Source organism: Myripristis murdjan, chromosome 10, assembly GCF_902150065.1.
Source record: "Myripristis murdjan chromosome 10, fMyrMur1.1, whole genome shotgun sequence".
Taxonomy (NCBI): Eukaryota; Metazoa; Chordata; class Actinopteri; order Holocentriformes; family Holocentridae; genus Myripristis; species Myripristis murdjan.
This window is the reverse complement of record NC_043989.1, coordinates 15,957,604-15,982,750: the sequence shown is the minus strand read 5'-3', so window position 1 is coordinate 15,982,750 and position 25,147 is coordinate 15,957,604. Positions and strand designations below refer to the sequence as shown.

Here is a 25,147-nt window from a genome sequence, read left to right as displayed (position 1 = left end):
ACATATTTTTTGCTATAGTGACAAGTCAATAGGGCTGTAAATCACATTTTAAAGACTGTACATTCTGTATGTTTTGACGTGGCTGTAACCTGAACGCATAAAGTACTAAAAATAACTGTAAACAGTTGGACCTGTGAGTCCTGCACCACGAGCCATGGCCGCAGTGCTGTGCATGCTGCCTTACCTGGAAAGGTTCTGGTACACCTACATGGAATAGAGCCGTTATTAATATCATTAGTAACTCCTGTTTTTACTTGCTATTGCATGTTTGATAAATTTGGCACATTAGGCCTGCACATGAGGAGAGCCTAGATGAAATATGACAACTTTCACAACGTGCCTGTTATTTCTTTACTTTCTACCACCAAGAAAAAAAAACTGCATCAAATTTAAAATTTTGTATGGGAGGTATGAAACCACTCTAAAGTAAAAAAAAAAAAAAAAAAAAAAAAAAAAACTAAAAAAAAATATCACAAAATATCAACACATCAGACTTTACTCAGTATCACCAGAGCTTTAAAAATATTCCACAAAATGACAAAGTGCAACTAATTTTTGGAGAAAGACATGAGCAGGCCAGATTAGCTGTAAACTACTTATTTACATGTCATAATTCTTGGACAGAAGCAAAGACAACTTAAAAATATGTCATTATGTGAGGTGTGTAGATATCTAATTTGTCACTAAATATGCTGTTTAGAATTGTTTAGATGTCATGATATTCTGCTGTTTCATTTGTGTTGTCACCATCTCTTAACTTGCATTTGTATTGTATCCGATACATGCTTTAACAATAAGTGTTTGTATTTCATGCATATAAGGCATTTGATTTTATTTGAAGTGAACTGAATTGAATTGTATTAGTACAGACATTTAAAGTGCTTTAAAAAGTAGTGTTACTCAAAATATCCACTCAAGTACAGTATGGGCAGTAGTTATAATCAGTTATTTTCCACTTCACATTATGATTTGCCAGCACATTGTCCTCCGTAACTACAGGATGTTCTGCCTCTTCTGTTTATACAAGAGGAGCCTATTTCTGAGAGAGTTTCTGTCATGACAGGAGAGAGCTGTGGCTCATGGGAAATTCTCCACGTGCCAAGCTTCGACCCAATTCTTGAGTCTTGTCATTGTCTGTACTCTCCTACGGTTGGATGGACATTAAGTAAATACATACTCACACACACACTTACACACATTAAAGCAAACTGCAAGTGAACTGCGTCATGTGAAGACATGCCCGTAAGGCTGCCCACCATCTCCAATGACCAGACAGCACGCAGAGTGGAACACATGCTCGTATCAGCACGTACACACACTGTGTGCATGCACACACACACATACACATCCACAGAACGGGCAGTAGGAGAGTGAGACGGGGTTGTGAAACACCATCTCAGTTCTTCTTCCAAATTCTTCCACGAGGTATGGCATATAGCTAGTTACAGTATGAATATAGTAGCATGCCAGCAGCAGCATCAATAACAGCTGTCATTAACAGTGGAACTTAAAAGGACCAAGTTTCTTTCAGCAAGCTGATAGCAGATAATGGAGCAACATGTAATGAGGTATGCAAAACGAGCACATAGTAACAATAACCACACACAATATTTCATACAAAAAACCATGACCCAGAATTGAGGTTAACTGTGAAACACTCAAAGGCTTGTTTGCAGCCAGACTGAAATTATGCTTGGACATGATGTTGGTGAAAGGTTTTATTACTGGTGACACTTTAGGCAATAGCTGGATGACAGCTGTTCTGAGTCTGTCCTATGAGGCGAAACAGACATTGTGCAACAAACAGAACCATAAACCTTATCCCAAGATCAAGGCAAATACATGACAGCACAGTACAGTTTGCCTGTCTTCTCCTTCTGTTACTCATATGATTTATATTTGGTGTGCCGTTGGCGGATATGAAACCGGTTTTATTCTTGGTATTTACTTTAAGTTAAAAATGGCTGGGTGGTACTGCACCAGAACGATTTGGACAGTATTATGAGGTCCTACCTGTCGAGAAACTAAGCAGTTTGAAACAAACAGTGAAATGTATCTGCAAACATTATATGTCTCAATTGTGGCGAAAGAAACTATAAACAACCTATTTTTGTCTGATCATGACAATGAAGTCATTTAAGCACATTAAAATTGTTTTTGGTTGGTCAAAGACATTAAAAAAAGATTTAACAATACAAATATAACAGTAAAAGACAGGGGTTGGGGTTTGACCTTTGCGTGTGGGTGTGTGGGTGTACATGCTCAGACGCACAAATCCAAATAAGATCCTGAGATCTAGATTTTTCCACCACATATTTTTGAACTTTCCACTCCTTAACAATGACTAGTTGTAATTTTCGTGGTCTCTGAATTTAAGTGAAAATGTAAAAGTGCAAGAATGTGTGCATTCGTATGTCAGACAAACACACTGTCCAGCTTACCCCTGCTCCATTTCCTGTCATGATAGCTGTGACCAAACAGGCTGGGTGTTTGAGTATCTGTTTACATCGTCACCACGGCAATTCAGCTCCAGCCTGTACTATCAGCTTCAACGTGAGGGGCCGACAAAAATAGAGCATCGCCGACCCCTTCCAACCCCCCAGCCGTCGACCCACCTCCCTACAGGGAACGAGGGGGGAGGAGAGAGGGGAAAAGGGCTGCATTTTGTTGATGGAAAAGGGCAATGGGGCACCAAGGTTCATTTAAACTTGGTGCTCAGTGCAGTGGTGCTCATCCAAAGAAAAGTTGTTTACTGTAGTTCAAGACCAACAGTTTCCAAAACAACAGTTCATGTACAGTTTGTACAGCATCAAATACAATCAGTTTTTAGTAGTCTACACAAGGCATTCCCTATCATGGACTGTCTGGTGCAAGAAAATGTACACATTGCATCATTTACAGAGATGGTCAGTGTTTATAAAATATCTTTTTATTTACCATTGTTTATTACATATCATTTGTTTTGTAATTTGTATTTGCCTACAGTTCCAAAAATAATATGGAATTTATATCAAGATGCCTTTTCTGGCAGAGGAAGCTGCAGACACATCACCCTTCTTCATCTCTGCTTTCTTCACATTTCTCTTTTTCTCTCATTTCTCACGGCTCGCTCTCTTTCTCTCTCTCCTGTGTGAATAATGTCTTTTCTTGTCTCTTCTCCCATGTATGTGAATGGCGTTATGTGAGTCTCCCCTGTGTGCATGTGTAGTCTGTCCTCCTGCCAGATCTCCATGGTGATGGTGGTCAAGTGGCTTAGGTCCTAGGCTGTTCCGGTGACACCGAGATGCTGCTTGGCATCCTCCTCATCACATTTTTCATATAGCGTATAAAACCATTATGCTGCACAACTTCTGGAAAATGCATTTGTGTATTTCAAAATACTTGTATTTCAGTATAGACTAGCAGTACTCTCTACAGTAGATGGCATTTCTCCAGAACAATATAGGCACAGTCAAATTCAGTTTTCACAAATTTTACAGCTATACTGTTACAGTGAGTCATTGACAAGGTTATGTCTGCCATGCATGTTCATAATGGATGTAGCCGCAAAGACCTCAAGCCACAACCCAAGATCCTCAACCTCTTGCAGCAAGCCTTGAAAACTGAAATTGAAATTGAAAAAAAAAAAGCATTGCAAATGATGAGCAGGTGTGATTGGCTAGTTGGATTAGCAAGTAACCATGGGAGACGAGCACAGTTCACTTTGTTGCCTCTGCCAACCAAATGAAAACCTTCCTCAGCAAACATTCATGCCATCCCTAACATCAGCACATCCCTGAAAGCAGCAAGCAGCCACCTACTGACATAGCTAAAGGTAGCCCACTCTCTAGTGCCATCACCTGCCTCAACATCAAAAGACAACATTTGACCTAAGCCAATAAATGGCCACAATAAATTAGATAGATTTGTTATGATATATTGTTTCAACAATATATAATAATCTGACGTTAGTTAACCTGTGCAAAATGCTTTTTTAGATGTTCAAGAAAAAACAACAACATTTGTTTGGCTCCTTTATGGTATGATTTGTATGTTTAAAATAGAGAGTGATTGTATTTCAATTAAATATTTTTACAATTTTTATAATTTCCCTTACACATTTGATAAGCATGTGTTTGTAATTTGTAACAAGATATTTAATGTATTTTTGCCCATCTCAGCATGTCTGTTTGTAACTGCCACTGTCTCATACTTTGTGAGGATCATGCATGCTTTATATTTGGAAATGAAACAGTCAGTGTCACAGTAGCAGTGACACTATAAGTTCAAGTTCAGAGTTTACCATGCGTGTGGCTGGAGTTTCATAAGGAAGGTGGATAGGTGCATATCCTTCCACGTGGGTGACTTTTTACCTCAACCCTATTGTTCATGGGTGCACAGGTAAGAGTAAGCACAAAGACAGTAATTCATTGATTTATTTTTTTTTTAAACTGCAATCTCAGATAATTCAAACAAACAGTCAGTGAGCTCCTCTGTCAGAGGGGGGACCTCTCAAAACTACAACAAGCAGCATGCGATTTTCTAGCTATACTGCACCTGGCCTTGCTCTCACGTGCTTACAGTAGAAGCAAACCCACGTGTTCAAACAGGCACATACAGGTCAATACTGTATGTGTACATTCATACAAATATCCAAGTGCAAACACACACTCATCCATGTACTCATTCTTTGTGCTGTTATTCTGATAAAGGGGCCATTTTGGCAGCTATCTGATAAGGTAAAGGACTATACAGTGACATTTGAGACATAGTGTTCTGCACTGAGAGGATTAGCAGTAGTTTCACCTGAGTGTCCACTATTTAGTTTACTGCAGTGCACTGCTGCAGTGTTTAACAGACAGCACAAGTTAACACTGCATGCTCTGCAAAACGCTGCAGTGCACAACATGCTGAACACACACTGTTAAAACTGCTCCCTATCTTGTTGTCAAACATTAGTAGGCAGATCAAAGAGCTTACTTGCCAGAGTCATTCTCTTCCTTTAACACAATTCAAATTGGTTCTCAGTCATGTCAGCAGGTCCATGGGAGTAGAACAGCTGAGCACACTGACCCACATCCCAGCATATCTGCACCCATAGCTTCGAATCCTACATGTACATGAACGTAACTTAAACCCAACAGCAGCCTTGAACTCCATACTGTGGAATCATCATTCCCAAAACGAGCATTTCCTCAAGGTTATGAGGCCATACTTACAACTTGCATCATAAACTCAAAATAATTTCTGCATAACTAATAAGCCCACCATGACATAGATGAGATGACTGCTCAGATAAATCAAATGCCAAAATAGCACTTAAATATAACCAGCAGGTGTAACCCCCAATTCACTCCCAACCCCCACCCTGCAGTGATCTCAATACATTTGGCCTTTAGGTTGCAGTTGCCCTCATTCCAAGCTCTCTAGGGCTCAGTGGTCGCAAGACCAGGCCAGCTCCTACACTCTGTCTTATGTATAGATCAGTGTATCAAGTACAGACCTAATGCTAATATGGTGCAAGCGGCTGACTACACACTGTGCAGAAGGGTCTAGTAAGCCTCAGCCAGTCTGTATTACACTAACACATGCCATCAGAGCACTTCCCACAAATACATATGTCCTATGTTGTTCATAACCACCAAAGAGAAATGCTTGACATTTCATCTTAAGTCTATTGTCTGGGTGTTCAACAAAGCTATTCTCAGATTTAGAAAACAACCTTCACCATAATGGAGGGAGGTATTTCCAGTAATATACTGAAATACTATTCATGCCTCTTAAAGAAGCCCCCATGTAGAGTAATAAACATATGCAGCAGTTATATAACACTTCAGAAAGCTGCTAGACATCAGGACATCTAGGCTTATGTAGTCACATGTTATCAACTTGCACAAGGTTTTATGAGGTCTATTGCAGGCAAACCCTACTTACTGAAAGCTGCTGGGTGCCACAGTTGCTGTTAATCATGTATCCATGAACCAAATACTTTCAAGAGCATATTTCAGCACCTATTACCCACAGATCGATTAAAACAAATTAAAGCATGGTCAGTGTTTACTTACTCATAAATGCCTGAGCAGCTTTTAAAACATAATTCAGTGGGATTAACAACCCAAATGACCATGTAGAATTCTTAAATCCAAAGAACATAAAATGGAAATACATAGCTTATGTAAGGCATGCCACTGATCAAACTTATTCTTGCCCAACAAATACCGGTAAATGCATTGTCAGAACATTTCATCATGGCCTGAATGTCCCAGTGCTATTTGGTTGTTGGTGATTTAAAAAAAAAAAAATGCAACTCAGCAGGAATACAGTTTAAGGGAAGGTCCACATACACATTATAATGGGTTATAATATTCTACACCATTCAGTATCAACACTATCCTAAATATGGGCAAAAATACTTATGTTTGAGTGCTTTTTAAAAACCCACACAGACACAAATACTGACAGTTTTGTTTACAACTTTTTTATTATGATTTTTTTTTTTTTTTATTAATGGAAATTATTCACATCTCTCCCTGAGGACCTGATTTTCAGTAGGTCCTGAACACCCCCAACCCCCCTTCTCCCTTGTATGGCAATCACAAGGGGAAATTAGCATTCCACTTTGGGGAGGACAAACAACAAAACAAAACAAAAAAAAAACTACTTACTGTACTTACTGTAATCGTCTTACATTCCCTAGCTTAGAAAATAGGCTACATAGTACCATATTCTTATTTACAAAGAAAATTATTAAAAAAGGTGAAATCAAAACCGATCAATTCCTTCCTGCTGTGGCTCAGAGGCGTGTGAGCCACCAATCCTCTCATTTAATGTCCGTTCTTCATTTAACACTCTGGTGCTTTTTTTTTTTAGGGTCAACAACACCCTACAGTTTTCTTTTTTTGGTTCCTCAAAAATGTAAAAAAAGAAAAAAAAAAAGAAAAAATGAAGCGGACAAAAGCTTTAATCTGTAACACATAACGGTTTTTAGAAACATGTCTCTCCATAGGAGGTAACACTGGAGTTCAGATGTCCATCTCAAACTGGTTGTCATCTGTTAAAGAGAGAGAAAGAGAGGGATAAGGAGGAGAAACACAATCAGTTGGCATTTGTTTTAGCACATTAAGCTTGACCGCACCCTGATTAACAGAACGCAGGGAAGAGGTGCAAGCTGCAGCTCTTATCAACATGTCAGTGGGAAACACTGACATGTTGATAAAAAGTGTACAAGTGAAAAGAGTCAAATGAGAGCAACAACATAACCCAAATACCACAATGTAGCTTTAAGTTCCCCAATCCAGAGAAGGGAGGCAGGAAAAGACGGTCATGCCTAATCCCCACGGTCTTTCGCTTGACAGGAGGAATGGAGCAGGATAAATAGTTGGTTTGCTACTTTGCTCCAAAACAAACAGCTATCTCTGCTTGTCCATGACCATTGTCTGCAGAAGCCATACCTTTTGTGGCACTGTCACAAACAATCCTCCTGCACGTTCACTGCCAAAACAGCATTCTTTTATCTCCAATAACTCATTTTGTCCCCTATGTTGCTGATAGTTAGATTAGATATACACAAAAGGCAGTAAACACAGGCAGTAAAGATGCAAATTTTCCAAACAACTTTGGAAGTTGCTTTCTGTGCCCTCTCAGCAAGAGATTAACGGCACACATTATCAGTATGACAGATACAAAGGGACAGGCTATCGTGTACGTGGCATGTAACGACACTGTCACTGCCTTGCTGGCCTAGTTCTGAAGGTGATAAAAGCCTGGTTATGCTCAGGAAGGCAGCAACCACATAACTTGTGGTGATGATGACTGAGCTGATGTGGCTTCACCCCTGGACCAGGTCCTGAAACTTGTTATGCTGCTACAAAATGTTGGTATAATACTGCAGAAACACATGCTGGACTTCTGCTATCTGCTGTACTGGCAGCTGTCAAATAAGACTCAAGAGGACATAAAATGCTGACTAGCATTCTGTGAGCAGAAGTTAAATGGCTGCCACAGCACTAAATTCATGACAATAAGATGGCAAAAAAATATGCCTTGTCTGCACTGGGAGTTTGTACAAACCTCCTTTATTAGACTGAAAATTAAATAATGTGTGGTTGGCTTTTCTTGTTGAGTTCATTAAAAAGATGAAAAATATTTCCCCAAAACATGCAAATGTGAGAGATCAGATGTTTTGTTTAGGAGTTTAGATGTTTAAGTTTTTGCAATCTTATAATTCGTGTTTTAGTTAATTTTGCCTCATACTGGTGTAGATTTCAGTATGTATTTGGAAACATGATCAGATGTTTACATGTACACATACACTCAGTGGCCACTTTATTAGTTACACCTGCACAATCTAATACAATCCAATACAACTGCTGTACCATAAAGTTTACCATTATGATGCAAATAATGCTCAGGTTTACTGTTTGTCACAGCAATAGAGGTATTCATTCAATTCTATGTTTGGCACTGAGCTCATAGGTATTGTTGTACTGGACTGCATTTTATTGGGGTGTTCCTAATATTCTGTCCCCCTCCTTTATATAAATAGGGGGGACAAAAAATTAGAAACACCTCTAAATATAATGTTGTTCTAGTACAAGACCTCTGCAAAATACAACCTCAATAATAAACACAGAATTAAAGTTACACATTCTCCACAATGTCAACAAAAACTTAACATTATAAACTTTCTGAAAAGGTAGAATTTATGGCAGAGCTGTTGCACTGAACTGCATTAGACTGTACAGGCGGAGCTGATAAAGTGGTCGCTAAGTGTATATATACACTCATGAGTTTTTATCTCTACATCTAAAAGATGGTGGTATCTGTGTGGAATGTTTACCTGCAAGGTCCTTCTCCTCTTCCTCAGCCTCCTCTTTGAGCTCCTGCAGCTTCCCAATGGGGTGTGTCGCAGGTACTGTTACCCCAGGGATCTGGGGCAGACAGCATGGGGGAGTGCGGGCGATGGGTGAGTTTCGGCACTCCAGCAGAAACTTCCTGTCATAGATGATGCGGGTGCCTGCATTTAGGAAAAGGATTTTTTGGTGGGTGTAATCAAGGACAAAGTAGCACACACACACCACATGTTATTCCATGAATTTATTAGTAAATGACTGTAAGTCTCAAGACAACAGGGTGCTGGAATTTACTATGATCAAACTGACAGCTCAGTTGGCAGAATTATGTTTGTATCTCAGCCAGTTTGTATCTTGGCCACCTAACATGTTTACTTCTGCAGCAATGAGGGGAGTATTTCACAAAGGAGATTTAGCGAGCTAGCCAGATAACTTTCAACAAATTAAGTTCAAAAATCGCTTATTATTTGCAATCATCAACATGTGTGACTCACATTCCTGAACGTAGCATTCAAACTTTGTTGTAGAGATTCAAATCACTATCATACTTACAGCATAAACATTTCAGTTTATGCTATGTTTTCAGTTTATAGTTATGACTAACCTTCTATTCCTGCCTTGTGAAATACCCCTGAGGTGGTGTGTGTGTATGTGTGTGTATGTATGTGTGTGTGTGCGCGTGAGTGTGAGTGTGTGTGTCTGTCTGTGTCAGCTCAGCCTCGTGGTCGACAGGCCTGCTGGACAGATGCCAAACTAACACACCCTGTTCTCTTTGTAGGAAAGAGGGGAGGGATGAAGGCTGCTACTGCAACCAGTTCTAGGAAATGAGAGCACATGAACATGTTCTCTCTTTGGACCATGAGGCCTTGAGATTAAACCCATATGTGGCCTCCTCTGGCTACGTTAAGACTTACTATTGCCAGTGGAGGCAACATTCCTAGGTCTGTATCCATGAACTACTTCCCTGAAAGTTGTTCCTCATAAGAACAACATCAATCAATAGCTTTTTTTTTTTTTTTTATAGTACTACTCATGTAATCACAATTAGCGGTGAAATAATGTTATGTCCTATGCCAATTGAATACACAACCATTCCAGCTTTCCATGTCAAAATTCCACTTTGCATGTCTGACTTAATATTGTCAGTCTGTCACTATGGCCTACAAAATGAAAACTTAGGCCAAAGGGAGATAAAATCTGACAGTGTCTCAAACAGCACGTTGTGTTAAAGAGAAGGCTGCCCAGGAATACAGTGAGTCAGGGAGCGGTCTGCTGCTCTTCCTATTCTGTAGTGGAGTTTGAACCATTCTGTACAGTATCACTTCACCCTCTTCATAAGTAAAAACATGTTATGTAATAGCTGGCTGGTCAGAGGCCCATCCTGGACAAAAAGGGAACAAAACAGGAGGGTGAACGAAAGAAAATGGGGCGAGACAAAGGGGCTGGAATGCAAACTAGCACAAGCAATGCGGCGCAAAGCAGCCCAACTATGCGGGGCAGTTATGCAAAACGGGGTTCTGTATTTAGTCCCTTGGCTTGGTTGATACACATGGCATGACTCACAGTGGGGGTGTTTACCTTCTTGCACATAAACCGACAGCCAATCACTTTGCTATTCACAGGAATACAGGATAATGAGACACTTGTTGGCGTTCCAATTTCTTGTATTGTTATTTGGTAAGCTGTCATTACCTGATGGGTGACTCAAAGCCAAGTCATCACAAAATCTCAGTTTTGGGGGGATAAATGACAAAACAAACAAGATAAACCAGAGTGTACACCTTTCACTAATCTCTTGCATCACTATATGTGACTCCCATGCACTTTCCTCTTCCTAACTTGTACAGAATGTTCCCTGCTGTCCTGAAATGCAAGGCAGAGGGCTGCAGGGATAGGACAGCCTCCAACTCCTCCACCACTACCAAGGCCAATCACCTCTATTCAGACAGCTTGAGCCATACACCCCTCCTCTAAATCACAGGTCACTGGTGAGCTGGTCCTAGTTGTCATTGGACATCAGTTGCTTTTCCTGCAGCATCTCTGTTGTGCTCATTGTCACGGTGGGAAATGATTTCCATCAGTGCACTGGACTGATATAATCTACCACGTGGTGCGATTTTGTTCACTTTGCCAAAACCACAGGCAAAAAAAAAAAAAAAAAAAAAAAATGCACACACACACACACAGCCTGCAATTCTGTTCACATGAAGTCAGCAGTCCAGTCTCACTGCACCATCATACAGTGACGATGGCTTTTGACTTATTTCCTTCACTTAAGATCAAAAAACATGTTTGTGTGATGTTACGGTAGCCTACGTGCATTCAAGTACATTACTTTGTCAGCCTGTTTATTGCTTGTTTAAATTCCAGTGTGCTATCGTCCCGCAGCGTCTCGCGAGAACTTGTGTGTTGGTACGTGCATGCACGCACAAACATGTTTCAGAGCAGCACTAGTTAGCCTAACTAAAAACAATTCAACTTAATCTTGTGGGTGAAAAAAAAAATCCTATGCACTCAACACTGCTGTGTAATAGTTCTTACCTCCAGGCGTGGTGGAGAAGAGGGTCCCCCCGGGTGTTTGGCTGTAGCAGTCGGGCAGCTGAGACCAGTCCTTCAGGGTGAGCACCCTGGTAGGAATGGGGCAGCTTTTGACTTGATTGGAGTTGGTCGACATCCTCAGCCTTTGTTGAAGTAGATAGCTTGTTGCAGACAGAGTAGCAAAAACTTTAAATTGCACGCCTCGAAAGCCGCAAGCAAGTGCTGCCAACCGTTCGCTAACAACCTGACAACGAAGATAAATGGCGAAAACTTTTGGTTGAAACGACCACTTACTAAAACTCCCGCTTGCTAACAGAAAAGCTATCAAAAACAAGTAATATCAAGCTTAGAGAGGTGTGTGGTGCTGTCGCAACTTCCAGTGGGCAAATGCTACCATGTGCAGTGTTTGTACCACAGCTGTAGCTGCAACTCGTGATGTTTTTGTGCAACAGATAAGAGACACGTGGGGGCCATAGTGATTTGGTGCGCATGTTTTCATAAGCGTGGTGGTCCGTGAGGGTGGAGTTAACGATGCAAGGGCGAAATGAACCTGAGTGAATTCATAAATCCATACCTCTACATAATAAGTAGAATTGTGTTTATATTTGGAATTTGGAGTTAACAGACTAATTATTTAGGCTGATGAAAAGCGATAAAACTCATGTTCGCATTTCCATCAGGCTATTTGTTTTTGTGCAATAGCAGTAAGAAGAAGAACAAGAATACAGTAATCAGATAGGCGGTGCAGGTGGAAGAAGAATATCAGCCTTTATTAATGGACTGTCTAAAGAAAATTACCATGGACTTTAAATAACACCCTGAGACATGGCTATAATTTCAACTCGGGACAGGGGACGTGTCCCATCCACTTTTGAGAATTTTGTCATTTTGTCGCCTCTGCCACCTCTGCACACTTTTGAATTATTTAATGTCATTTTTATACTCCAGGATGTTCGCTTCAGTATTTATATAGGTTTTCTGTATTTATATAGCTTAAATATAGACCTTATGTGTATAGAAATACAGACATGTCTTTTGTGGAAATGACGCATTAGTGATTTTATTGACATCTGTCCCCATCATCGCATAGAAATATATCATATTTCAGCTATGCAGCTGGTGTAGCTTGAATTAAATAGCTAAAAATCTCCAGTTTGCCTCCTCAAACCACACACACACACACACACACACACACACACACACAAACTCACACCTGTCAGACCAAAGTTATGCCACTGCCCTGCCAAAACAAAAAAAAACAAAAAAAAAAACAAACAAACAAACAAAAAAAGGAAATAAGCTCTTCTCTAACTTACCATTTCTTTTTGCATGCACAAGTTGAAAATGCACAACTATCAAGGAATCGGCTATGGGGTAATATCTAATCGTTATTTTGACACTGAAACCGCACAAAACGGTCTGTGAGGTAACCTGCGCACAGCGTGCTCAGTTGTGAACAGCTCATAAATGCACATATTGTAGAATGAAAAATAGATTATAAACATCAACATAATATAACATATCAACAGTTTTCATGCGTTTCATGTCGACATTTTTAAAGTTAACATGGAGTCAAAAGTCGAAAGTTGGAAAATTATGCATTAACTCTTGACACAACACGGTCTGCCTGGATTACAAAACATGCGCACCTCATCTTCCTCATAACGCTCACTTGACGATACTGCCCCCTACAGGTGTTACACAAGGGCATTTTTTTTAACCAACCAGTATGGGACTCAAGGTGCCCATTCATGTTCCCAGTGCCAAACACAAAATCAGAAAATAATTACTAGTGAACAATCAACTGCATAATTTTTATGAGTGCTACCAATCTGGACGGTAATAAACTGACAGTAATCATCATATTTGGGGAAAAAAAAACAAACAAACATCTGCAGCAGTGAACAAGTTATATCAATCAATGAGGGACAATTATTATTATTATTTTTTTTTAATCATCCTCACTGTAATATTAATTTAGTGTACTCCATACTGTCATCCAGAAGAGGGCGACATTCCTGTGGGTCCCAAAGTAATCAATATGTAAGTCTATAAATGAGTCCCACCTCCCTCATCTCAGTGTCAGCCTATCAGTGTTTTATGCAACCAGGTCCAAGTTAGTATTACAAAGGAAAAGCTGTCTTACAGTGAACATTTTTGTCAGTTTTATCATCTAAAGACAAACACCGATCATGACGAACGAGTGAAATATTTAAAAGCACAAATGAAATCCACTTGCATAACAGGCTACCACCACCTGTCACTGCTGTTATTAAATGCCCTGATAGCTTTTGTTAATTCGTTTATTGAGGTGAACTATGATTTCGGAATTTTGCCGAAGACGCTTTAAACACTAAAACTATTTAAAATTGCTCTTCTAAAATACAGACACACAATTACATAGAATATTATACAACAGAATAACAGTGACAGGATCAATCCGATTATTCCACATCACCACATATTGCTGTAAATAGCCTTTACCACAATATTAAAGCTAACAATTGAGTTAAACAGTTGATTTCATTTTACTGTTAAAATTGTTTTCACGTGATTGTCTCGTACTGATTATAACTCTTGATAGAACTAATATTAAGCAATAATCAAGTTAGGAGGAAGATAATACGTAGGCCTGTCATCATACTAACTGTTGGGTATTACAGACACACTGCTAGTAAAACAGCAATTTGCAATTCTGTGGTTTTTTTTGAAGCAATATTTTAATCATGACATCAGTACTGCCGTCACAGAGTAACCGTACAAAAACCACTCAAACACAGAGATATAAACAGATAAAGGGTCGTCACTTCCTGTAAAATATTTGTCATAAAGTGAGCGTGGTGTTGATAGGGGAGGGAGGAGGAGGAGGGGGTCAGTGAGGAAACCTCCACTTCGGCTGCTCATTGGTCCAGAAATATGGAATCAGATGACGTAGCAGTTCCTGGTTTCTGGTGCCGAGAAAAGGTAACTTTCGGTCATTTTTCTTGGCAAGGCAGACGTCGAGTGACCGGGTTTTGTTGCTGCCGCGGAAGGTAAGAATGTGACAGGCCTGCCAGCTTCAGCCCGGCTGGGTACCACTGGCTTTTGCTGATCACTGTGATCTGATTACTGCCGTTATGCGCTCGTAGTTTGGTTTTTGGGGGTTAATTTTTGTGAGGGCAATGTCGAAACGGTCCTTACATCCTGCAATCAACGTGGCTAGCAGCATTGCTCAAATGATAGAAGCGGTACTAGCAGTTGCTTTGTCATCCTTTCTCACACCATCCCGCCTCTGTGGTCTGATTTTGCCCGTGTTACTCTATGTATTTTTTAATATCTAGGTTGGGTTTGTCTCAAAAGGCATCTTATTCGGAAATTAGCCTTGAAAAACGAGCCGTTGTCTCTCCATTTAATCTGTGCTCTGTTTGTTTAATTCAGATATGTAATCTGTACGACTTTTGGCGGCTAGGGCTGTATGTGTGGATATGAACAAGTTTGGAAACAAATAAATGAGCCCAGAAGTACTACTGAACTTGATTTCCACTGGTGGCTAGCTGTATATGTGTAAAATGGCTACCTAATATTGCCATGGAACTGGTGGTTGATATGCGCTCAGGATGTGAGATTAAATTAAAAAAAAAAAAAAAAATGACAGATTTACCTTAACCGCCGCAGTGTTACAATGTCACACATCCTCACTCTTACACACCGAGGTGAGGCTTATTTCCATGGGTTACATGTCCGAAATTCGTGCCAGACGTTTTTAATTGCACCTGACATATTAATGTTTTGCAAGTAAAATTATATGAATGTTCTGAGCTTTGAAGTCTGGTATGCAGGGCAAGTCTAATCTTGTATATCATTTTAAACAGTTCTTTTCAGAGCTGCGGTATTGTTTTGAAAGCCAACTTCATGTACACATAGCCATTATAGAGTAGTTTAATAGAAATAGGTAAGATTTCTTGTTGAGAATTGTTAGTCTTACTTTTCTCTACAGCTCACCTTAATGTAAAAGCGCAGACTAAAATTCTATACACTTGTAAAGTCAGCCTGCCATGTTTTTTTTGTTTTTTTTTTCCTTTTTTTTTCACTCGCTGGGCCATTTCCAGCAAAAGTTTCTTGAGGACAAGAAGAAATGGCACAGATTGGAGTTGTGCTCGACTGGAAACTCATAGTCATGCTAGGGAGAGTAATAACTTTCTCTGACGCTACTCACTTGTTACTCATATCCCTCATCCTTTGCCCTGGTTTTTGTAAGTTACACAATAATATAGTTGTGCAGTTCAACAGTTGTGTCAGCCTATTACAAATAGCTAATTTTCCTTTATGAGGGTGGGGAGACTCTTATCCTTTTGAGATTTATGCTATTTTGGTACTGTAAAATCAACAAATATAAAGTCAAAATAGGTGGAGTCTGGGCGATAATTTGTCTCTTATTGTCTCAGTCAGTTAAGGAATTGCACTACATCTGCATCCTGAAGTTTTCATGCTCTATAAGGTTATTAACAGATTGAGTTTGACCTAGAGTGGCCTTTCCCTGGCCACTGAGTGGGGTGAGCCTCAAGAGTGATGTCATTGGTTGTCCAGGGCTCGATCCTCTCTGGTCTTAGTTGACAGGCCTGTGGTCATTGGCCAGTGGCTGATCAGGTCAGTGGGGCTGGATCTCAGTTCTGATCAAGGCATCCTTCTCAGATCTTCCCATCACCATGTTTTTCATTACTGAAATGCAGACAGATGCTTTATGTCTTTGTCATGTTAGGGATTCCTGAAGAACATGAGGAACGTAATTTGCATGGCTGAGATACACCCTAGGTAGTGTAACATGTAATGCAACCTCATATATTGACACAAAAGGTGTTGCAGGGCACAGAAAGGAGGTGAGCGTGTCACAGTTTGGATGAATGTTGAGTGTAGTTCTTCGCCAACATAGCACATTGCCGAGATCAAGAGGTGTTTATCAGGTAAATTGTTTTCATGACTTTCTGAAACAGACTGAAGTTGAGGTGAGACGGTGGTTAACTTGCTCCTTCATTTCACAATGCTCTGGTTTGTCAGGATTCTACTTTTGAGGACAATGTGCCTCTGGATATGCTATAAATTATTATGAAAACATAGCCTACCACAACTTCTTCACGGCTGTTTACATGTTACTGATATGCTGTTCAGATACAGAAAATACTGTCAGCCTGTGTCAGATTTACTGGGATGCAAGCACTCCTGCCCTAGGGTTTTCTTTTAGTTGTTTTTTCTGATTCTGTTTTCCTTTTTATAATTTGTTTCAGCTTGCGGTGTGACTCTTGGACATTTTTGGATCCTTGGAATCCTCTACGCAGAGGGCTTTTCTCTTCATCAGGTTTCCTTGCTGACACCATTCCCTTCATACACCCTAAAAATCATACCCAGGACAGCTGTCTAGCCAAAACTCGCCTCACCAGTTGTTGCTTGACCAGTTCCGTTCCCCACATACCCTTCCGCTGAACAGTATGGGTCTCCAATCAGACTCTGCCCTACACTCCATACTCCTTTTTCCACTCCATGCCTTAGTATGGCTGTACTCTGTCATTTCCTTCCTTCCCTGGTACTACATCACTGGTGCTGGGCAGAAGACAGCCCAGTCCAAGCGCATCAAGGCCCGTTCCACAACAGGCAGAACAGAGGGGCCGTACCGCTCTGTGGACCACTTTGAATCCCTGGCCAGAGAGGATTTCCCTGGCAAGAACACCCTGGATAAGCTGTTTGAGCATGCTGTGCAGCGCTTCGGGCAGTCTGACTGTCTTGGCACCAGAGATGTACTGAGTGAAGAGAATGAGACCCAACCCAGTGGGAAAGTATTCAAAAAGGTGTGTATGCCCGTGGTTCACTTTATTGCTGAGAGATTTATTGATAATTATGAAGACAAAGCTGGCAGAGATGTCTCTGAAAATGCCTAATTCATGACTTACTGTTCTTTGTGCTAGCTGATCCTTGGGGAGTATCGGTGGCTGTCCTATCAAGAAGTGCACACAATGGTCAGGCATTTTGGCAGTGGACTGGCAGCTCTCGGGCAGCAGCCTAAAAGCACCATTGCCATCTTCTGCGAGACCAGAGCAGAGTGGATGATTACTGCTCAAGCCTGCTTCAAGTATAACTTCCCATGTAAGAATGATATGCATTGTAGCTACTCTAGAAATCATGCACCTGTATACTGTTTTTTCTGTTTTAACTGAATATTTTTTTTATTCTATACAGTGGTGACATTCTACGCGACGCTGGGAGAGGAGGCAGTTGCCTTTGGATTGAACGAGACTGGAGTCACACATCTCATTACCAGCATGGAACTACTTGAGAATAAACTGAAGGTGAGCCTTCCTCTTAAATAAATGTTATCCTTACTGCATCTGATCAGAATTCCTATTTTAGAGCACCAGGGGAGTGATAATCATGCTATTGACCTGAAAACTCCTACCTGTCCACTTTGGCAGCCCTGAAAATCATTATGAGTTGGTAATCTGAGCCTAAAGCAAATTGAATTTCATTAAATCAAGGTCGCCAGCTGTTTGCACTAGAGATAAATCGGTGGCTCTTGCATCTAAGTACATACATACAGATTGCTTCAGCCTCCTGCAAGCTTCTGCTGGCATATAGTTTAATGGATGTAGGAAATGCAAATAGCGCCAGAGCAGCAGAAAGCAGTATCTGTTAGGATTTATGTAAATTTAAGAAAATACAAGATCTATTAGTGAACAAATGGTCCTATAGTATGCAAAAAAGTGTGGTTTGCTGGATAAAGGTCGAGAATATTCACTGACAAATTTTAAATTGAATGTATAATTTCGCTTGACTCACTACTGACCTTTTAAATACTTGACACAACAAAATCTGCTCTGAGTCATAACAGAGAATGAATGTGGGAGACGGTAGGGAAGCGAAAGTGGAGAAAAGGTTACTCAGGGTTATGTGTGTGAATGGATTTGTTTAAACTGTGTTTCTCCAGGATTCCAATAATGATTTCTTTATTGCTGCACAAGTGCAAGTAGTGTGCAGTAAAGAAATTAGTATTGGAGTGCTGTCCTTGACTCTTATTCGGTTATTTTTAGGATTCAGCACCCAATATTCAAGAAATTTAAGTGTGGGTTGAATGCATTTTTGAACTCTTGATGTGTTTCTCTCTACGATGCAAAGTCATAAGTACCAAAACCAAATTCGGTAATGAATGCATTAACGTAGTAGCAAATTTCATTGTGATAATATCAGCTTGTGGGAGTATAGCAGCTGGACACACCTTAACCACAGGGTGTTAAACAATATGGTGTTTTGTATAATTTGATAATGTCTCAGTGAAGTTTTGCATCTCACACAATAGAGTACTCAAATGTCAGTGAAGATCAAAGTCACAGGTAACGGTTGTGACTAACTTGTAGCTTTTGGATGACACTGTGCAGAGTTTTCATTCAGAGAGAGTCAACAATAGCTGATGAAAGCTGAACAGTAGTAGGTTATAGGATTATGAGTACAATAACCAGTTCTAGAAGTAGGTTCCCATAAGGTTGCTTAACATACTATGGATGATGCTTTCTTTAACTACTGGGCCATTCTGCTCCCTGATATAGATATGCTGTACCAGGTCAAAGGCTCTGATTTGTAAAAGGCGACATATTTCTATCATGTTGTGATAGCAGCTTTGTCCTTTTTTTGTTTTGTTTTTTTCTCTGTCCAGAATGTGCTTCCGAAGATCCCAAAGCTGAAGCATGTTATCTATGTGGACCAGAAGAGAGTGAGCACAGAAGGCTACCCAGCAGGACTTTCCATCCACGCCATGCACGCTGTACGAGAACTGGGAGCAAAGCCTGAAAATAGTGTGTATCTCTCTGTCTGATGCAGTTTTCTTGACTCGCAGCTTCCATTAATTACTAATGGGATATTGCTTTTGTCCTGATTTTTGTGCACCCACTTACATCCTCTATTACAATATCTTCTACCTTCCATTGCTTTTCAATTTCATACACTCGCAGTGCAGTAGTGTGTAAGCTGTGAGAGGCTTGAATTGCATTTACATTGTCTTTCAGTGGCTAGGGAGATATCCAAGCCCCAGCCTTCAGACCTGGCAGTGGTGATGTACACTAGTGGCTCTACAGGCTTACCCAAAGGAGTCGTGATTGTCCACAGTAACCTGATTGCTGGAATGACGGGACAGTGTGAACGTATCCCCGGACTAGGGTGAGTATCAGTATCGGTCACTGTGTGTATAATTTAATGTGGACAGTGAGGTTGGGCATACTTGTCAGCACTTACATACCCTACATTACACTCTGACTCACTGTTCTCTTGTCATGTCATTACTTCTAAACAGTTCAATTTTTTAATGAATAGAACAGAATAGTAAAGAACAGAACTTTATTGTCCACACAAGGTGAAAGTATGCCTTTGGCTTCATCTGGCAATATTTCACAACATAGAAATATCATTAAATGCATAAGAGACCAGCTTAAAAGACACCATAAGCATTAAAAAACATCATAATCATTTAGAGTTCATCAGGAGATGAGAAGTCTGATTGCACTTGGAATGAATGATTTCTCATAAATGTTCGTGGTTGCAAAATTAGAGTATTTGCTGGTCATTTCCAACTAAAGGAGTGATTTAGGTTATAAACAAATGTAGAACACACTTCATAGCAAATAAATTAATAAAATAGGTTGTGCATTTGTTGAGCTGATGATTCATCATTATGTATTTGATGTGGGATAGCATTTCAAGGTCTATATAGCTGATGCTGAGGAGGTGTTATTCAACACAGTATTGGTAAGGAGACAGGATGAGGTTTCTCAGTAGATTTTAATCCGCAGTTAAGGCAGATGACAGTGCAGTACGATGATATACATCTGCTTCAGTCTGTCTCAGTCTATCACTATGTGGATGTGTATGTGGGTGTGCGTGTCTATTAAATATGAAAGAACGGAAATAAGATAACACGTCTCCGGTACACATTATACCATACTAAGATAATGTAACTTGGTTAAATATGAGCCTACAGAACACAATGGGCAAATGTTATATGCATAACATTAGCCCATTTAGATATTCTTCTACTCAACAGACAGTATAAACTTGCGTGCACAAAATTGGGTCTGTATATTACTAATAACACCCATATTACACTTGGGCACCCCGCCCAGGTGTATTCATGGCCACCCGAACATAATTTGACCTATTAGCACCACAGTTTCACATAACCCCCTCATTTGCAGATACACTGTATTACACTGAAGTACAGTTTGTACTTTGATTTGATACAAATCAAACTAAAAAAAAACCCTGATTTTGGTAAACTATTGGGCATTTGTTAAATAGATGGATATTTCAAATGGAAAATTTCCAGTTACAACAATTTGAGTTATTTTTCATTTCAGTGTGACTTCAACAAGCACATGGCACTTGGCCAGCAACCTCAGAGAGGGAAGGGCCAACTTAACTCATTGGCTCAAAACAAGTACATACACACTAGTTAACATATTTTGACAAATTCCAGCAGAATCAAAGGTTAGACAGTTATTACTTAGTCTTTGACACACAGTTTGTGAAGACAAGTATAACTGGGTTTCTACAAATAAGAGGATTTATCATGACTTTGTGCTGGAGTACTTGTTTGGCTGCTGTGTATATATGACCCACTTTCTTTGGGGGTGATTTGCAGCTGTCGACAAACAGTGCATGTAGCATGTGAATAACACTTTTCTCCCACCTGCGTCATCCCTTTCTGTGAACCATGGCATGTGTGGATATTTTAACCTCTGTATTCCCCAAGAGAATGTATCAGTAAAACCTATGAACCAGGAAACCACACTGAAAAATGCATTTTTGTGTTTAACTATATGCAACTCAACTTAGGCCTGCATAGCCGTGTAGTGTATGTTTGCGTGTTAAGGTGAGGGCTTATTGTGCTGGACAGTGTCCTTTATTTTCAGAAGTCAGTTTGCAGGTATGACTTTGTAGCATATATGAGGCTGCTGCCCCTAAACTTGACTTTCTATCCTTGTGTCCTGGCAGGCCCACTGATACCTACATAGCCTATCTGCCCCTGGCTCATGTTCTGGAAATGACAGCAGAGATATCCTGTGTGACGTATGGCTGTCGGATCGGCTACTCCTCCCCACAGACACTGTCAGACCAGGTAATGTCCCCCTCTAGTTTGATGTAGTCTATGTAATCTGTATGCTTGTATTCATTTTTTTTTATGTCTGTGGGTTTGTAGCTGGCTGTAGTAGTGCCATTAGTTTAATCAATTTTGCAGTTTGATGATGATGATTCCCTTCAACTGTTTTTTTTTTTTCCTGTTCCCTTTAGTCCACCAAGATAAAGAAAGGAAGTAAAGGAGACTCTACTGTTCTCAAACCCACCCTGATGGCAGCTGTGCCGGTAAGAGTTCATTTTCAGTCATTTCTCCACTCCCTCTCTCCCTGTATGCCAGACTGTTTGCTCTATTTGACCTTCTCCCTGTCCTCAGCTATGTTATATACCCATACAATTTTGTTTATTTTTTTCTCTTCTAAAAAGGAAATCATGGATCGCATAAACAAAAATGTGATGAGCAAAGTGCAGGAAATGAGTTACATTCAGAAAACGCTGTTTACACTGGGCTACAACTATAAACTGGAACAGATCAAGAGGGGCTATGACGCACCGCTTTGCAATGCGTAAGAACCTTTTTTTTTCTCCCTCGTTGCCCTTTAGGGTGTAGTGCTTAACTAAAGCACACATCAACAAAACCATATTTATTCACATTAACTAATAATGGCACCACGTCTTGTACGCTCTCACTCGGGTATTTTTCTGTCTGTGTCTACAGGCTACTGTTCCGGAAAGTGCGGGGTCTACTAGGAGGACGGGTGAGGATGATGTTGTCAGGAGGGGCTCCTCTGTCGCCAGCCACCCAGAGATTCATGAATGTGTGTTTCTGTTGTCCTGTGGGCCAAGGCTACGGCCTGACTGAGACCTGCGGAGCGGGCACCATCACAGAGGGTAAGACAAAGATGGGAGTCGTGGGGATGGCAGAAAGTGGGAATAATTATCATTTTCATTTTTGTCAGGAAACTTATGAAGGTCTGTCTCTTAATATACAGTCGCTGACATCAGCACCGGTCGTGTTGGAGCACCTCTCATTTGCTGTGAGATCAGACTCAGGGACTGGTTTGAAGGTATGGCAGAGGATTTATATTATACAATACAGATTTTGATGTATACTGTTCTTTGAATGCAGAGCAAAAATCATTTATTCATTACAGGAGAGATGATTTGATGTTTTCCTGACTTCACTTGTCACTGTCTTTTCAGGTGGCTACACGAAAAATGACAAGCCTCACCCACGAGGTGAGATCCTGATTGGTGGTCCTAATGTAACCATGGGTTACTACAAAAGTGAGAGCAATGACCAGGATTTTTTTGTCGACGATAAAGGCCAGCGGTGGTTCTGCACCGGTGATGTCGGGGAGATCCACCCTGACGGCTGTCTACAAATAGTGGGTATGTGTGCATTCTTGGAATTTCGGCTTATGGCAGTCACCTGATGCTGTTCATAAAAACAGCACTATTCACGCTTAATTTCATAGCACTGATCTGTTGGATGTGATTGCATTTGGACTTGATTACATACTAAGGTAATGAATGAATTTTTGTTTTGCTCATTTAGACCGCAAGAAGGATTTGGTAAAACTGCAGGCTGGGGAATATGTGTCCCTTGGGAAAGTGGAGTCTGCTTTGAAGAATTGCTCCCTCATAGACAATATATGTGCTTATGCAAACAGGTGAGTGAATATATATATATATATATATATATATATATATATATATATATATATATATATATATATATATATATATATATATATATTTTTTTTTTTTTTTTTTTTTTTTTTATTTAGGTTAAGTTAACTGAGCACATATTGTTTTGACACCTTCTGAGATTTACTCAGACATTTGGCTTGATAGTAGTTGATAGGGAGTATCTCTTTGACTTTATATTTTACTTATAATCAACACTGTTTTCATACCTGCCCTTGCAGTGACCAGAACTATGTGATCAGCTTTGTGGTGCCCAACCAGAAGAGGCTGACAGAACTGGCCAAGCAAAGAGGGATAGTAGGAACATGGGAGGAGATCTGCACTCACCCTGACATGGAAAGAGATGTTCTCAAGGAGATCAAAGAGGTCGCTGCTACAAGTAAGGAGACACTGACATTGCATTATGGCTGTACTGGTAATCATTACTCCTATGGGACAGATTTCAAGATCTCTCTGGTTGTTAATATACTTACAGCAAGGGGCAAAAATATTGATTGTAATGTGCTACATGAGAGCATCACTGTTCTCTCTTCCTTCTCTTCCATGTAGTTAAACTCCAACGGTTTGAAATTCCAATGAAAGTTCATCTTAGCCCTGAGCCATGGACGCCCGAGACAGGTCTCGTCACAGATGCTTTCAAGCTGAAGAGGAAGGAGCTGAAGAACCACTATATCCATCACATAGAGAGAATGTATGGGGGCAAATAACTGCACCAATTTCACCACAGAACTCCCCGCTGCCACCATAACCACTATTTTGATGTGTAAATAATATTTCAGGTACCCATTTGGATTTTTAAGCTGTTTGTGTACCCCAAGTGTATAAATGAGAATGAATTAAACAAAAAAGCTCAAGCTGTAGATAGCTGCTGTTGTTGGCGAAGCTGTGCTGCTTTCATTCTTGTGCTTAGAAAAAAATGAGTTTTGATTGTCAAAGAGAGATACAGCAAAGTGGCACCTCTTATTCTGTTTATAATGGTCTGGGACCGCAACAGTGCTTAACTGCCATCCACTTCGATTTCTCTGTACCAGATTTGTAACTGATATGCTTAAAGTATCGGTGTCCTCTATTTGTTGTTGCAGCATTGTTGTTACCCGTCCCCTTGAAATATTAACTGTAGTAATCAGTGTGGCTTAAATATGAGATTTCTGTTGCTCTTTGAAGTTGAGGAGTAGTGATGTTACCGTGCCTTCAGTTTTCAGTACTTGTGTGCAGTCACGCAAAAGTAGGTGGCACCTCGAACAATGAAAATAGTGTAGGGATTTGTTACGTGAATGGCTTAACTGCCATGTAAGGTTTACCCAGTGCTTAAGGAAAATATCCCCACCTGGAGAGATGACGACAGGCCTTTAGTTATAGAGCTTGGAACTTGCAAAACAGGCATTACTCATAGTGAGGTCTGCTTATGTCTCTCCATGCTCTCCAGTTGAGTTACCCTGGCCAACTTTGATATTGCTTTATTTTATACCTTTTTGTGTTGTATTTCATTGGAACCGTCAGACCAAATGTATAAACATCTACATGACTCAGGAACATTAGAATAGCAAATATTTTAATATATTGTCAAGTAGTGGAGTATTTGTATAGAAAGCACTTCTGTCAAATTCTTGTCAGCACCTTATTTATTAAAAGCAAGCATGCCGAGCTAAGCTATAAAGATGCTTTTTTTTTTAGCATTAGTTGTAGATCATAACTGGCATACTGCAAAATCATGCATTTTACCTCAGTTAAAACAATGGGTTAATGTACAATTTGGTCTCAAGAGGTTATCTAAAGCAAGATCTGTTCATTTCAATATAGGAATGTTTTCTATGTATTTTCCAAGTATTGTTAACAAACCTGTTTCATTAAAACTTAAACAAGGACTTTTCCAGTCACCCTTTACCGTTAGTTGTTTGGTGATACTGTTCATATTTATTCCATTATTAGGATCAGATGCTTTGTGCAGCATTTGTTGTGAATAAATGTCATTTTGTACTTAG

At 40.1% G+C, this 25,147-nt stretch overlaps 2 protein-coding genes across 2 annotated transcripts; one reads left to right on the top strand and one right to left on the bottom strand.

The window, feature by feature from the left end:
* Window positions 1–6,454: 6,454 nt before the first annotated feature.
* eif4ebp3l (eukaryotic translation initiation factor 4E binding protein 3, like) lies at window positions 6,455–11,803 on the bottom strand. Its single transcript, XM_030062269.1, has 3 exons — window positions 11,373–11,803; window positions 8,819–8,995; window positions 6,455–7,030 (listed from the first exon to the last, which is right to left on the bottom strand). The coding sequence occupies exons 1-3, from the start codon at window positions 11,503–11,505 to the stop codon at window positions 7,002–7,004; spliced, it is 339 nt and encodes a 112-aa protein (XP_029918129.1). The 5' UTR covers window positions 11,506–11,803; the 3' UTR covers window positions 6,455–7,001.
* Window positions 11,804–14,317: 2,514 nt separating this feature from the next.
* Window positions 14,318–25,146, top strand: acsl4a (acyl-CoA synthetase long chain family member 4a). Its single transcript, XM_030061452.1, has 15 exons — window positions 14,318–14,401; window positions 16,631–17,188; window positions 17,306–17,483; window positions 17,577–17,686; window positions 19,045–19,183; window positions 19,394–19,544; window positions 21,375–21,498; window positions 21,672–21,743; window positions 21,882–22,021; window positions 22,174–22,346; window positions 22,448–22,522; window positions 22,659–22,847; window positions 23,014–23,128; window positions 23,387–23,544; window positions 23,715–25,146. Exons 2-15 carry the CDS (start codon window positions 16,832–16,834, stop codon window positions 23,870–23,872), a joined length of 2,139 nt encoding a protein of 712 aa, XP_029917312.1. The 5' UTR covers window positions 14,318–14,401; window positions 16,631–16,831; the 3' UTR covers window positions 23,873–25,146.
* Window position 25,147: the final 1 nt, after the last annotated feature.